The sequence below is a fragment of the Nuphar pumila genome, chromosome 12 (assembly GCF_984573655.1).
Source record: "Nuphar pumila chromosome 12, dmNupPumi1.hap1.1, whole genome shotgun sequence".
Lineage (NCBI taxonomy): Eukaryota > Viridiplantae > Streptophyta > Magnoliopsida > Nymphaeales > Nymphaeaceae > Nuphar > Nuphar pumila.
Window position 1 is genome coordinate 105,519,185 of NC_143260.1, and position 11,576 is coordinate 105,530,760.

Genomic DNA, 11,576 nt, shown 5'->3' on the forward strand with positions numbered 1-11,576 from the left:
CGTATCTCTTCGTTCCGAATCTTATCTTTTATTGTATTTCCACACATCCATCTAAGCATCCGCATCTCAGCTACACTCATTTTTTGAATATGATGTCTCTTGGCAGCCCAACATTCCGTACCATATAGTAAAGCGGGTCTAATAGTCGTCCTATAAAACTTTCCCTTCAACCGCAATGGCATTCTACGATCGCACAGCACTCCAGTAGCACTTTTCTATTTCATCCACCCAACCTTTATCCTATGATTTACATCTCCATCAATTTCTCCATACTTTTGAATGATGGATCCCAAATATTTGAAATAATCATTCACCGGTATATCTTGCTCACCAAGCTTCACTACACTCCCATCACTACTTCGTTGCTTACTAAACCGACATTCCATATATTCAGTCTTACTCTTACTCAACTTAAAACCTCTAGCTTCCAATGTCTGTCTCCATAATTCTAACTTAGCATTAACCCCAGCTCTAGACTCATCAATCAAAACAATATCATCAGCAAACAACATACACCACGGTACATTTTCTTGAATTGATCTCGTAAGCTCATCCATCACTATCGCAAATAGGAAAGGGCTTAAAGCAGATCCTTGATGTAACCCAACCGTTATCGGAAAATTGGTTGTCACCCCTCCACAAGTGCGGACATTGGTTACTACTCCTTCATACATATCTTTAATTATACTAATGTACTTGAGAGAAACACCTTTCTTCATCATTGTCCACCAGAGAACGTCCCTAGGTACTCTATCGTATGCCTTCTCTAAATCAATAAAAACCATATGCAAATCTTTGTTCCTCTCTCTATATCTTTCAATAAGTTGTCTAAGAAGATGTATAGCTTCCATAGTTGATCTTCCAGGCATAAAACCAAATTGATTCTCCGATATCATGACAACCTTCCTCAACCTAGACTCAATCACCCTCTCCCAAAGTTTCATAGTATGACTCATGAGTTTAAGATAGTGAACCTTGATACCCAAAAAGTAGCTTAAACACCCAAAGTCTTTGATTGAGAAGGTAGAGTCGAGATTGGAGATGATGCATGTGATGACTTCTAGAGAATCAGCTGTGATGATGAGATTATCTACATAGACCAGTAAAAAGATAAGCAGATGATGATCTCTATAAATGAAAAGTGAGGCATCAGACTGGGATATGATAAATCCATAAGAAAGTATGTGCTTAAGCATTGGTACCATGCCCGGGGGGCTTGCTTGAGTCCATAGATAGCATGGTCGAGTTTGTAGAGATGATTGGGAAACTTAACATCTGTGAACCTAGGAGGTTGGCTCATGTACACATCTTCATCGAGATATTCATTGAAAAAAATATTTTTGAAGTCGAGCTGACGCATAACCCTGTTAGAGGAGACAACAAGTGAGAGAATAACCTGAATAGTAGTAGGCTTAACAATGGGACTAAAAGTCTCAAAGAAATTGATGCCTTCTTCCTGATGAAACCCCTTGGCCACAAGATGAGCTTTATAATGAGCAATGGTGTCATCAGAGTACCTTTTGATGTGATAAACCCATTTGCAGTTAACAATATTAAAGTGAGATTGCAGGGGGACCAAGTGCCAGATGCGGTTGAACATAAGAGCATCATATTCAGCGTGCATAGCCTTTTGTCATTGGGAAAGTTGAGACGCCTGTTTAAAGGTAGAAGGTTCAAGGTCAAGAAGGGAGGCATGAAGGCCGGTAAGCATAAGGGGATAAAGAGAAGTCATGAACGATTTGGGTTTTAAGGAGCCAGTCATGAACCGTGTGATCATGGGATGAGAATGATCAGGAAGATAATGAATGCTTGGACTAGATGGAAGAACAAAATGATCCGTTGGAGCGGGACTAGAGTAGAGTGAATCAGGAGATACCAAGGGAGCGGGGGCATGGGTGAGGATCAGGGGATGGTGAACTGAGTGAAGAAGGTGGATAAAGCCCAATGTTCACAACAAGTACATGAGACACAAGAGAGAGGTCTAGGCCAAACTCGGGTGATTGACATACGGATGGTAAAGACAAGGAAGGAGACAACACAGATGAGGAGGAGATGCCAGGTGCAACTGACATGAAAATGCCCCATTGAGTTAAGCTTGAAGATGATAGGGGAGGTGAGGTTGATGTGTCCCGAGAACTGTAAAAAGATGACTCATCAAAATAGACATGTCGAGATATATATGTGCGACCAGTTGGAGGATGAAAACAAAGATAACCTTTATGACATGATGCATAACCAAGAAAGAGACAAAGTAGCATTTTAGGCTAAAATTTTGACCTGTATAGGGTGTGAGTAAGGGATAACAAAGACAACCAAATACTCGTAGGTGAGTATAATCAAGTTTGTGGTAGAAGAAAAGCCCATACAGTGTGCGGCGTCTTAGAACTATAGTTGGCAGTCGGTTGATGATGTAGGTGGTTGTTCAAAATGCATCAACCCAATAGGCATAGGCTAAATTTGTTCCACTCAGCATTCTAAGACCGGTTTCAATATGTTCGACAAGTTCATTTTGTTCAGGCGTATAAGGGCAAGAGAAATGATAAAATATACCATTATTTTGAAGATAGCTTTTGAACTCAGAACTTATAAATTCTCCACCATTGTCAGACTAAAAAGATTTAATAGCAAAGCTAACTTGATTTTCAATAATGGACTTAAAATTTTTGAAACAGTCAAACACTTTAGATTTATTTTTCATGAAAAATAATCAGCAAAACCTTGAGTAATCATCAACTAATAGCAAATAGTATCTGAAACCTTCCTGAAAATCCACAGGCGCAGGGCCTCAAATATCTGCATGCAAGAGTTTTAGAGCCCGTGAACTGCTAGATTGGGAGTGACCAAAAGGCTGTTTGTGAGCCTTTTCAATGAGATAATCAACACAGGTTTTTATTTGCCTATTTTTATTAAAAGAAATAACATTGTTAGATTTAAGAAATGACATAATTGTCTTATTGGCATGTCCAAGCCGTCGATGCCATATACATGTTGTCCCGCATATGCTGCCATCAATGAAGAATCATTGCTTGCCTTGATTGGATATAGGCCCACATTGGTTTTCGGTCTCTGAAGTTGAATCTTGCTTGTTTGATGATCCTTAACAATAAAGTGAGATGGTGTGAATTAAAAAATACAATCATTATTCATAGTAAATTGACTAATAGATAATAAGTTATTTGTGATGGCAGAAACATGGAGAATATTCTTTAGTGTAAATTGAAATTCTCTAGATGAAAGAACCATGTCTCTTGTACGATAAATAAGGAGAGTCTTACCATTTTCTATCATGATAGACTCACTCCCTTGATATGTGGATTTATTTGTAAAGTTTTGCTCATTCATCATCAGATGATTAGTAGCACCCGTATCTGGGTACCAATAGTAGCCCCCACTCTGTTATATGGACATAGCCAAAAAAGCCTTTGGGATATCCCAATAGTCTTTTGCAGTGTGACCGCGCTTGCCGCAATATTGATAGGTTACAAGTACTCATTGATTTAAGTTACCTTTATTGAAGTTGTTGTTCGAGGGGGAATTGCGCACGTGTCCCCTTCCTTGATTCCAATGACCTCTGTAGGAACCACATCTTCGGCCTCTACTGCGAGTGGCATAAAAGGCAGTTTGGGTTGATTCTTGAGGTTCAGACAATTTTGAGTGCAATATGAGTACTCGCTTTTCTTGGTTTATAAGAAGATCATACAGATCAACAAAGTCACAAATAGTAGCTCCAGTTGTAACATATGTCACAAAGCTTTCATACTCAATGGGCAACCCATTGAGATCTGTGTCATCAACTGGATGATGCAAGGCGGCCAACGAATCAAATAAAAATATGATTTTGTCAAGATATGCCAATATGTCAATTAATTCTTTCTTGATAAAAGTAGTTATTTCTTCAACATCATGATTCATAATGATGACTGTGAACCATAGGCTTTCTTTCGTATACCCAAGCATTACGAGCAGACTTAGATCTCATGATTTGTCCAATGATCACTTTAGAGACGGTAGCTTTAATCCAGCTCAGAGCCAGTTGATTAACTTTTTACCAAGTATGATAGTCAGGATTGACTACCTGCCTTCCTTCCTTGTCGGTAACAAATTCGATGGGTTGAGAAGATGACCCATCGACAAAACCTAAGAGGTCTTGACTCACCATGACTGACATCAGCTGCGAATGCCAGAGAAGATAGTTTTTTCGATTCAGTTTAATCGAGACTAGACTTGTCACCGCGTTCCACTGAGTTGTTGATGCAGTGGGTGTCATTGAGATGAACGAGTTTGATGAATTGGACGTCATTGATTTGCTCGTTGGAGAAGGTGGCTCTGATACCATGAAAGGAGAACAACAGTGTTTGAAAAATGCACATTCACACTCTAACGCGAGATGTAAGTTTGATTTTTATTAAAAGAAAATCTTACGATAACTATATTCGTGACATTTTATCACTTAGTAATATACGGTCTACCTAAAGGTACAAGATAAGATAACACATAGGTTTGGCTAACCAATCACGGGATTTGAGGAGTTCATTCATGTGTGATCCTCATGAGGAGTTCATTTGGCTGTCAGCTACATATGTGAATAACGTTCATGCGTGATCCTCAGAAGACAATATTTGAGGAGCCTTGACTGCCAGCTACATTTGCCGATTTTTGTGGAACAAAGAATCGGCAAATGCTAACAATCATGGGGAGTTACCGATTTTTGTGGAACAAAGATGGGGGTGTTGTTTGGTCAAGCTTTCTCCCAATTCTATGTGTGTTTTTTGTTTTACACAGAAAATAGCTGCAAGCCCGGCAATTTTGACACAGGAAAATTGCTATGTTTTACATAAAAATTGCTATAAATGTTAGCAATTTTTGGTATTTATGGCCACTGTCTTGGCCTGCCATATAAGATCAGAAACCCAACCGTACCCAGCCGTACTTATGATCGCTGTCCTGACAACATAAAACTCCATCGGCTTACCTCTTGCTTGCCCGTGGAGAGTTCCCACCCTTCCTCTTGAGAAAGAAGTGACACATGAGATTTGAACCTAGAGCACCTCCCTAGCAGCCTAGGTCCCATCCCACTACATCAAACCCTTTGGGGCGTCTGGGTTTTAGGGATAAATTAAGGCACGAGGTTCCTTGGTCAAGGTTGGTCCTGTACTAAATCCTTTCTCAAGTTTGAGTAGGGTTGTCAATGGCTCGGGTTTGGTTCGGACCTAGATGAAACCAGACTTGGACCAGAATTTTAAGTATGGTATCGGGTTTGAACTTGGGTCTAATCGAGTCTACTATAATAGAAATCATACCCAGATGTGATAAGAACTACATGAACCAGACCCAGACCATACCCGATAAAATAATAATTTTTATCATTTTCCATTGAAAATTTCCAGGTCTTAATCGAAACTCAGGTCAGGTCCAGGTCTGGTATAAAATTTCATAAACTATACCCAGGTCGATGTATTAATGGGACCTTCGGGTCTGGACCCAGGTCTTAATCGGGCCTTTTTATTTGTCACCGACTCTCTAGGGTTTGGTCCTGGTAAACCAGACCCGTTGACACCCTTAGGTTTGAGGTTCTAAACTCTAGTTTTTGTGCCTACCAGAATGTAAAAAAAATAAAAAAAAGGTTTGTCTGTTTGGAGGTTGCCAAGGATCATCTAGTTGGTCAATGTGTCAGGCCCCTACCAAACCCTATAGGGTTAGGGTTTGATGATAAAAAAAAAGGCACTATTAAAATCTGGATCGAATTTGAAGCTCCTGATGAATATATGGAGCCCGATATGGTTTGTGAAATTTCATTCTAGACTCAGGCCTGACCCGAGTTTCTATTCACAAAATTTTAATGTAAAAAATGATTAAAAAAATTTATTTTATATGGTATGGTTCGAGTAATCCTTATAGTATGGTTTCTCTTATGGTGGGTCTGATTAGACTTGGGTTTGGACCGGTGCGGTAATCTCAAGTCAGGTCTGGGTCTGGTTCCACATGGGTCAGAACCAAATCCGAGTTTCTCAAATAAGCAAGAATTCATATCTTCCTTTCTCTAGAATTGAAAAAAGGCAGAATGCCTTCTCCATCTGTGCATATTGTGTTTGCCTTCAAATTTGGTTCGTATGGATTCTTCTAAAAACAATCTTCTTTCGTCTTCCTCTTCTTCTTGAAGAAACTGAGTTACAGCAGGAATGAAGTTCCGGAGGAATACGTAAGAGATTGAATACTACAAAGATCTCAATTGCATCGATAAACACCACCATACGGTATTGCTACGAATTATTCATGTTTTTCTTTTTCCTTTGATTTCCAATCTATGCTTGACATTGTACTGTTAAAGTTGGTTTTCATAGTTCAATTTCATAACTCCATGGAAATCTTGGCCTTCTCACAAGTAGGAAAACCCAAAAGTAGGAAATTGTGAATATCTGGTTGCATCAAAGTGCACCCTTGTGGTGTGTTTAAAATTAATGCATATTTGCACTTAGGATGAATCAGATATTCAGTAATCAGATTACACACTTCTGCCATGAACTCTGATTGTCTATAGGGCTGATAGACGAGCATGAAGTGTTCATACTTGGCTTATTCTTGTTGTGAGTCAATCTGAGTTAGAGCTCATAATCAGTCCGAGTTAAACAAACTGAGTTCAAGCTGTTTTTTTTATTAAAAGAAAAAATACATTAGAGCTGGAAGAAATAGGATTACAAACAAATACATGTAAAATATATCTAAAATATATTTCTTACTACCTAACTAGCTTGTACGACTCAAGCTGAGACGAGTACCTATTGCTCATATTCAGCTTGCCGAGCCTGTTTTACGAGTTTGAACGAGCTCTTTATGATCTGAACATGAGCCGAGCCATGATCTGCTTTTGGCTTGTTTCTCAGACAATTGTCTACAGCCTCACAAGCTGTTAGTTATACACCGTCCTTATGAAGCGTCTATCTGGAAGTAGAGGTATATCCCATGAAGAAGCCTTCAGGTCTATTAGTCCTTTCAAAAGAAATTGTCTGTGCGATGCCAATGCCTAACCCTTGTCAGTTGCCTCTTGTCATGCTCCCAGTCTCTATAAGAGCTCCTTTGATGTTTTTTCTAACAAAGCCAAGGGAGGAGGCAAAATATAGAGTGGAATATAGACTTTGGTTGGAGAATAACCGAATCTCCTTTCTGCAAATTATATGACTTAAGCATGTTCTTGAAGTCTTTCATAGATTGTGATTAAGAAACAGTTCACCATTCACAAAGATGGTGTAATGTTATAATGAGAGAGAGACTGCCTATTAAAAACAGTTCACCATTGACAAAGATGGTATAATGTTATAATGAAAGACCATTGAACTTCATGGTTTGTAAGTTAGAAACAGACCACTCAACCTACCCAATTAATATTGGACAGAATACAAGCCTTTTTGTACTTGGGATAAGGCACATTTGATGATTATGATTCATGTAACTTTGCATGTTCTTGTATAAAAAAGACTGGAACAGGGTTCATCAAGATCGACAAGACGAGCGGTGGCCGGATCTGGATGAACCAGGCTCTCATGCTTCCTGCAGAGGAAATCTGGCAACCAATGAACGGATTCCATCCATGGAACCGGTAATGTTTTGTACATAACTATTTTCTTTTCTGGGGTTGATGATGAATTTAAGCAAGGCTTCATGAGTTGGTGTTGACGCATTTCAGGTTTTCCCAGTTTCTCACAAGCCCAACAGAAGCGAGAGCTGAGTATGCTCTGCTGTTGCTATGTGAGTGAGCATGTGCAGGTAACCAAGCTTATTGTACTACATGGTGCAACAGTGCTTGTTTCTTAACAGGGGAAGTTTGATATCTCAATCGGATTGGGAAAATGTAATAAGAGAAACTGAGCTCCGCTTGACTTGAAATAAATGCCTTTAAAGTGATGGAAAAAGAAACATCAATCCTCCTCATGCATCATCATGGAGGATCCTTCCTCACAGAGAAAAGGTTCTTAGAAGAGCTTAATAGAAAATTTGAGCAATTTAAGGTAACAATGACTTCTAAACCTTGTCAGAGTTATTCTAAATCATATCCGGAATGGAACATGCATATAAGGCTTATCCTCCAAATTATCAACCCCCAGTCTTTAAGAGATTTAATGGGTTGGAGAAAAGGATCAAACGTACCATATCTTAAACAAATAACTTCCTGCAAAATCTCAACAGCCAAACAGGCCCAACACCAATGGGAGCTCTCCAATGTAGATCATTCCATTCCGCCAAAGTGCAGTCGAAGTAGAGATTAGAGAACCGTAATCCCGAAATCGAACGCCGGTATCGAGATATCCTGAAAATGCGATTCCTTTATCTCGAGCGATATCGCTACTTCTTGTTGTTCTTGGCGGAGTAGACCATCCCTCTGATGCCGTCGGGATCGGCGCAGAAGCCCAGCGGGCGGTAGAACCCGAGCACCTGCGGCTCCGCGTAGAGTGCGATGTTGAGGATGCCCTTGGAGAGGAGGTCTCCGATCACCCTCTCCATGATTGCCCTGCCGAGCCCGAACCCCTGGAAGCTCGGGTCGACGACCACGTCCCAGATGATCGCGTTGAACACGCCGTCCCCGGTCGCCCTCGCAAACGCCACCAGCTTCCCCGACCTCGCCTCCTCGAACCAGAGCACCGTCGGCGTGTGCTCGAGCGCCCTCGTGATCTTCTCCGGCTGCCGGCGGGGGAACCCGACGCGGGCGAACACCGAGTTTAGCTCCTCCAGGTCGAGCCCCGCCGGGGAGCGGTGGACGACGAAGCCCCGGGACGAGAGCTCCCGGTCGGAGATCGTGAGCTTTTGGCAGGGCGGTCCGCCAGCGGCGGCCGGGACGTCCGCTTGATTCCTTACGGTGAGGCGGGGGAGAGTTGGGGGTTTCCGGCTGGGGAGGGTGGCGGCCGTCGGGATCGTCGCCGCGCCGTGGGAGAGCATCGTCGCTCGTTTTGTTCGGATTTGCTGGAGAAAATCGTGATCTTTTTCTTGATTTTATTGCGATTCCCCGTCGGCGTTATCCAAACTGCGAAGTGTGGTGGTGTGGGAACGCCCGATGGTGGGGTCCACCAACTTGTGGTCGCGAGGTCTCGGGTCAAAAGCAGATCCAGTACTCGGGCCGAGTACTTAACAAAGTGAAGTCAGCGATTTTATGTGCTTTTACTGTATGGACCGGGTACGACGAGTACTTAACAAAATACTCAAGCCCCAGTACTGGATCTGCTCTAGGATCAAGGGCGTGTATTGTAGTTGAAGGCATTGTTGTTAAAATCGGTTCACTAGGTGAGTCCGTTTTTTTTTCAAAAAAAAACTAAGAATCTCGTTGATGAGATGGGTGTCGATACGATCATGTTTAGCTCGTTCAAACTTGTAAAATAGTCTCACAAGCTGAATCTGAACAATAGGTACTCATCTCTGCTCTGCTTAGGGATGGCAGTGGGGCGGGGGACAAGGTCTCCACCCCCGCCCCGCCTCAATATTTTATCCTCCACCCCCGCCTCCATCCCCGGCGGGGATGGATTTTATCCTCCACCCCCGCCTTCATCCCCCTTTCATGTCCTCCATCCCCGGTTCAAACGGGGATGAGGCGGGGCGGGGAAAAGTGCAAGTCCATCCCCGCCTCCACCCCTGGACGGGGATGGATTTTAACCTTCGTCCCCGCCTCCATCCCCGTTTCATACCCTTCATGCCTCTGCTCATTGTTAGCTAGTAAGAAATATACTTTAGATATATTTTACACACATTTTTGTCGTCTTATTTTTTCCAGCTCTAAAACATTGTATTTCTTCTATCAACAAGCTGGGTCTAACTCAGCTTGTTTAGCTCAGGCTCATTATGAGCTCAAACGCGGCTTGGCTCACCAACAAGAATGAGCCAAGCTTGAACACACCAAGTTCGGCTTGTTCAGCTCGTTTATCAGCCCTAGATACTGTATAAAACCCAGTTGTCCAGGCAAACCCGACCAGGGAGCAAGGATAGGAAAATCTGAAATTGTATTCTGCATAATTTTCCATCTTTGTTTTCTAGATAACTGGGTTCGTCCAAACGAGTGTCAGTATCTGGATTTTCTCAGCAAAGGAAAATCTAGAGGAACTATCGACATATATACAAATTTTAAAATATGACTAAAAGTTAATAAAATATGAAAAATAAGAAAGTACCAAATTGTGATAAACTAATGACATTTTAAAAACTGACATTTCAAAAATACTTTGCATTAACTTACCCTTGAAATGTCGTGATAAAATTGTAATTCCAAATATTCTTTAACAAATAAAATTGTAACAAAATACTCTTTCCAAATATTCTTTAACATAATTTAATTTAGGCTCTGTTTAAGTGCCTGGCGTTGTTGGTGCAATGTTAAAACATGGTGATGCCAAAATGTGAAGTTAGCGATGAAGTCATCCAAGACGTCCTCTTGTGAATGGTGTTGAAAGTAGTGTCGGTTGTTTTGTCTTTTTGAAAGGCAAGCTACCCCCACAAGTTATTATTCAAGGTACCAATGGGGTTTTGAACCTGCAACATCCCACCAAGAGACATTAACTGACAGCTCCAACTCTATTTTTAATACAATATTTAAAATCAAGAATAATCGTTTTATATGACAAAAATGACATGTTCCTCAAAATGCCTTACAATTTTCAAAATTTGCCTAATGTTTAAATTTGCAAATGTCTACTTCTCTAGGACCATTTTACACTTCGCACAAGTGAACCTCTTGAAGTTCCACGATATATTGGTACCCACTTTGGGTATCACAAACTCTCACTAAAAGGTAAATTCATATATTTTTTTGTGTACCTTACGGAATCTGCATAATCATATCTATGAGTTTCGTGTAACTTAAACCTATTGAACATTTTGCAAATATTCTACTAAATTCGCATATATAATATGAAGCTTGCATAACTGAATCTGTAAACTTTCTGTAACTTAAACTTGTCATAACTTCACAAATATATTACTAAATTTGCATATATAAAATAAAGTTCACATAACCAAATTCGTGAACTTCTTGTAACATAAATATGCCAAATCTTCGCAAATATTTCATTAAATTTGCATATACAGTACCAAGTTTACATAGAACCATGTGGATCTTATTTGTAATTGATCCTCAATGAGATCATCAAATGTGGATCGACCTGTGCAATTTTTTTGTGTGCGATTGTTTTTACATTCAGGTGTTTACTGAATCATATATATATATATATATATATTCATTTTGTTTATTTTTCTCATTTATTTTTTAAAATAACCTCAACAATTTTTCCTCTAAAACCATCAATATTTTTCTTCTCCCCTTGTGATTATTGTGAACTTTTTTTGTTACATTTCGATGAGGTTATGGTATCCTTCACATTGACTTCTCAGATTAGGTCAAAAAATGAGTTTCATACAAACAATATATATATATATATATTGTATTATTTTATTTTGAACTTTTTTTCTATTTTTGTATATATGAGCATTTAATATCCTCATGTATATTTGTATTTGGTTGTTGTTGCGGATGTTTTTTGTATATTTTTTTATGTTTTATTTAATATTTACCATCATATTTATCATTTGGATATATATAGTAA

The 11,576-nt window shown here is 40.1% G+C and overlaps 1 protein-coding gene across 1 annotated transcript; it reads right to left on the reverse strand.

The window, feature by feature from the left end:
• Positions 1-7,870: 7,870 nt before the first annotated feature.
• LOC149821466 (Acyl-CoA N-acyltransferases (NAT) superfamily protein) lies at positions 7,871-8,959 on the reverse strand. The gene has a single exon (XM_089983594.1). The coding sequence runs from the start codon at positions 8,926-8,928 to the stop codon at positions 8,338-8,340; it is 591 nt and encodes a 196-aa protein (XP_089839720.1). The 5' UTR covers positions 8,929-8,959; the 3' UTR covers positions 7,871-8,337.
• Positions 8,960-11,576: the final 2,617 nt, after the last annotated feature.

Coding starts and splice junctions, on each gene's coding strand:
- LOC149821466 (XM_089983594.1), bottom strand. CDS start 8,928: ATGCTCTCCCACGGCGCGGCGACGATCCCGACGGCCGCCACCCTCCCC.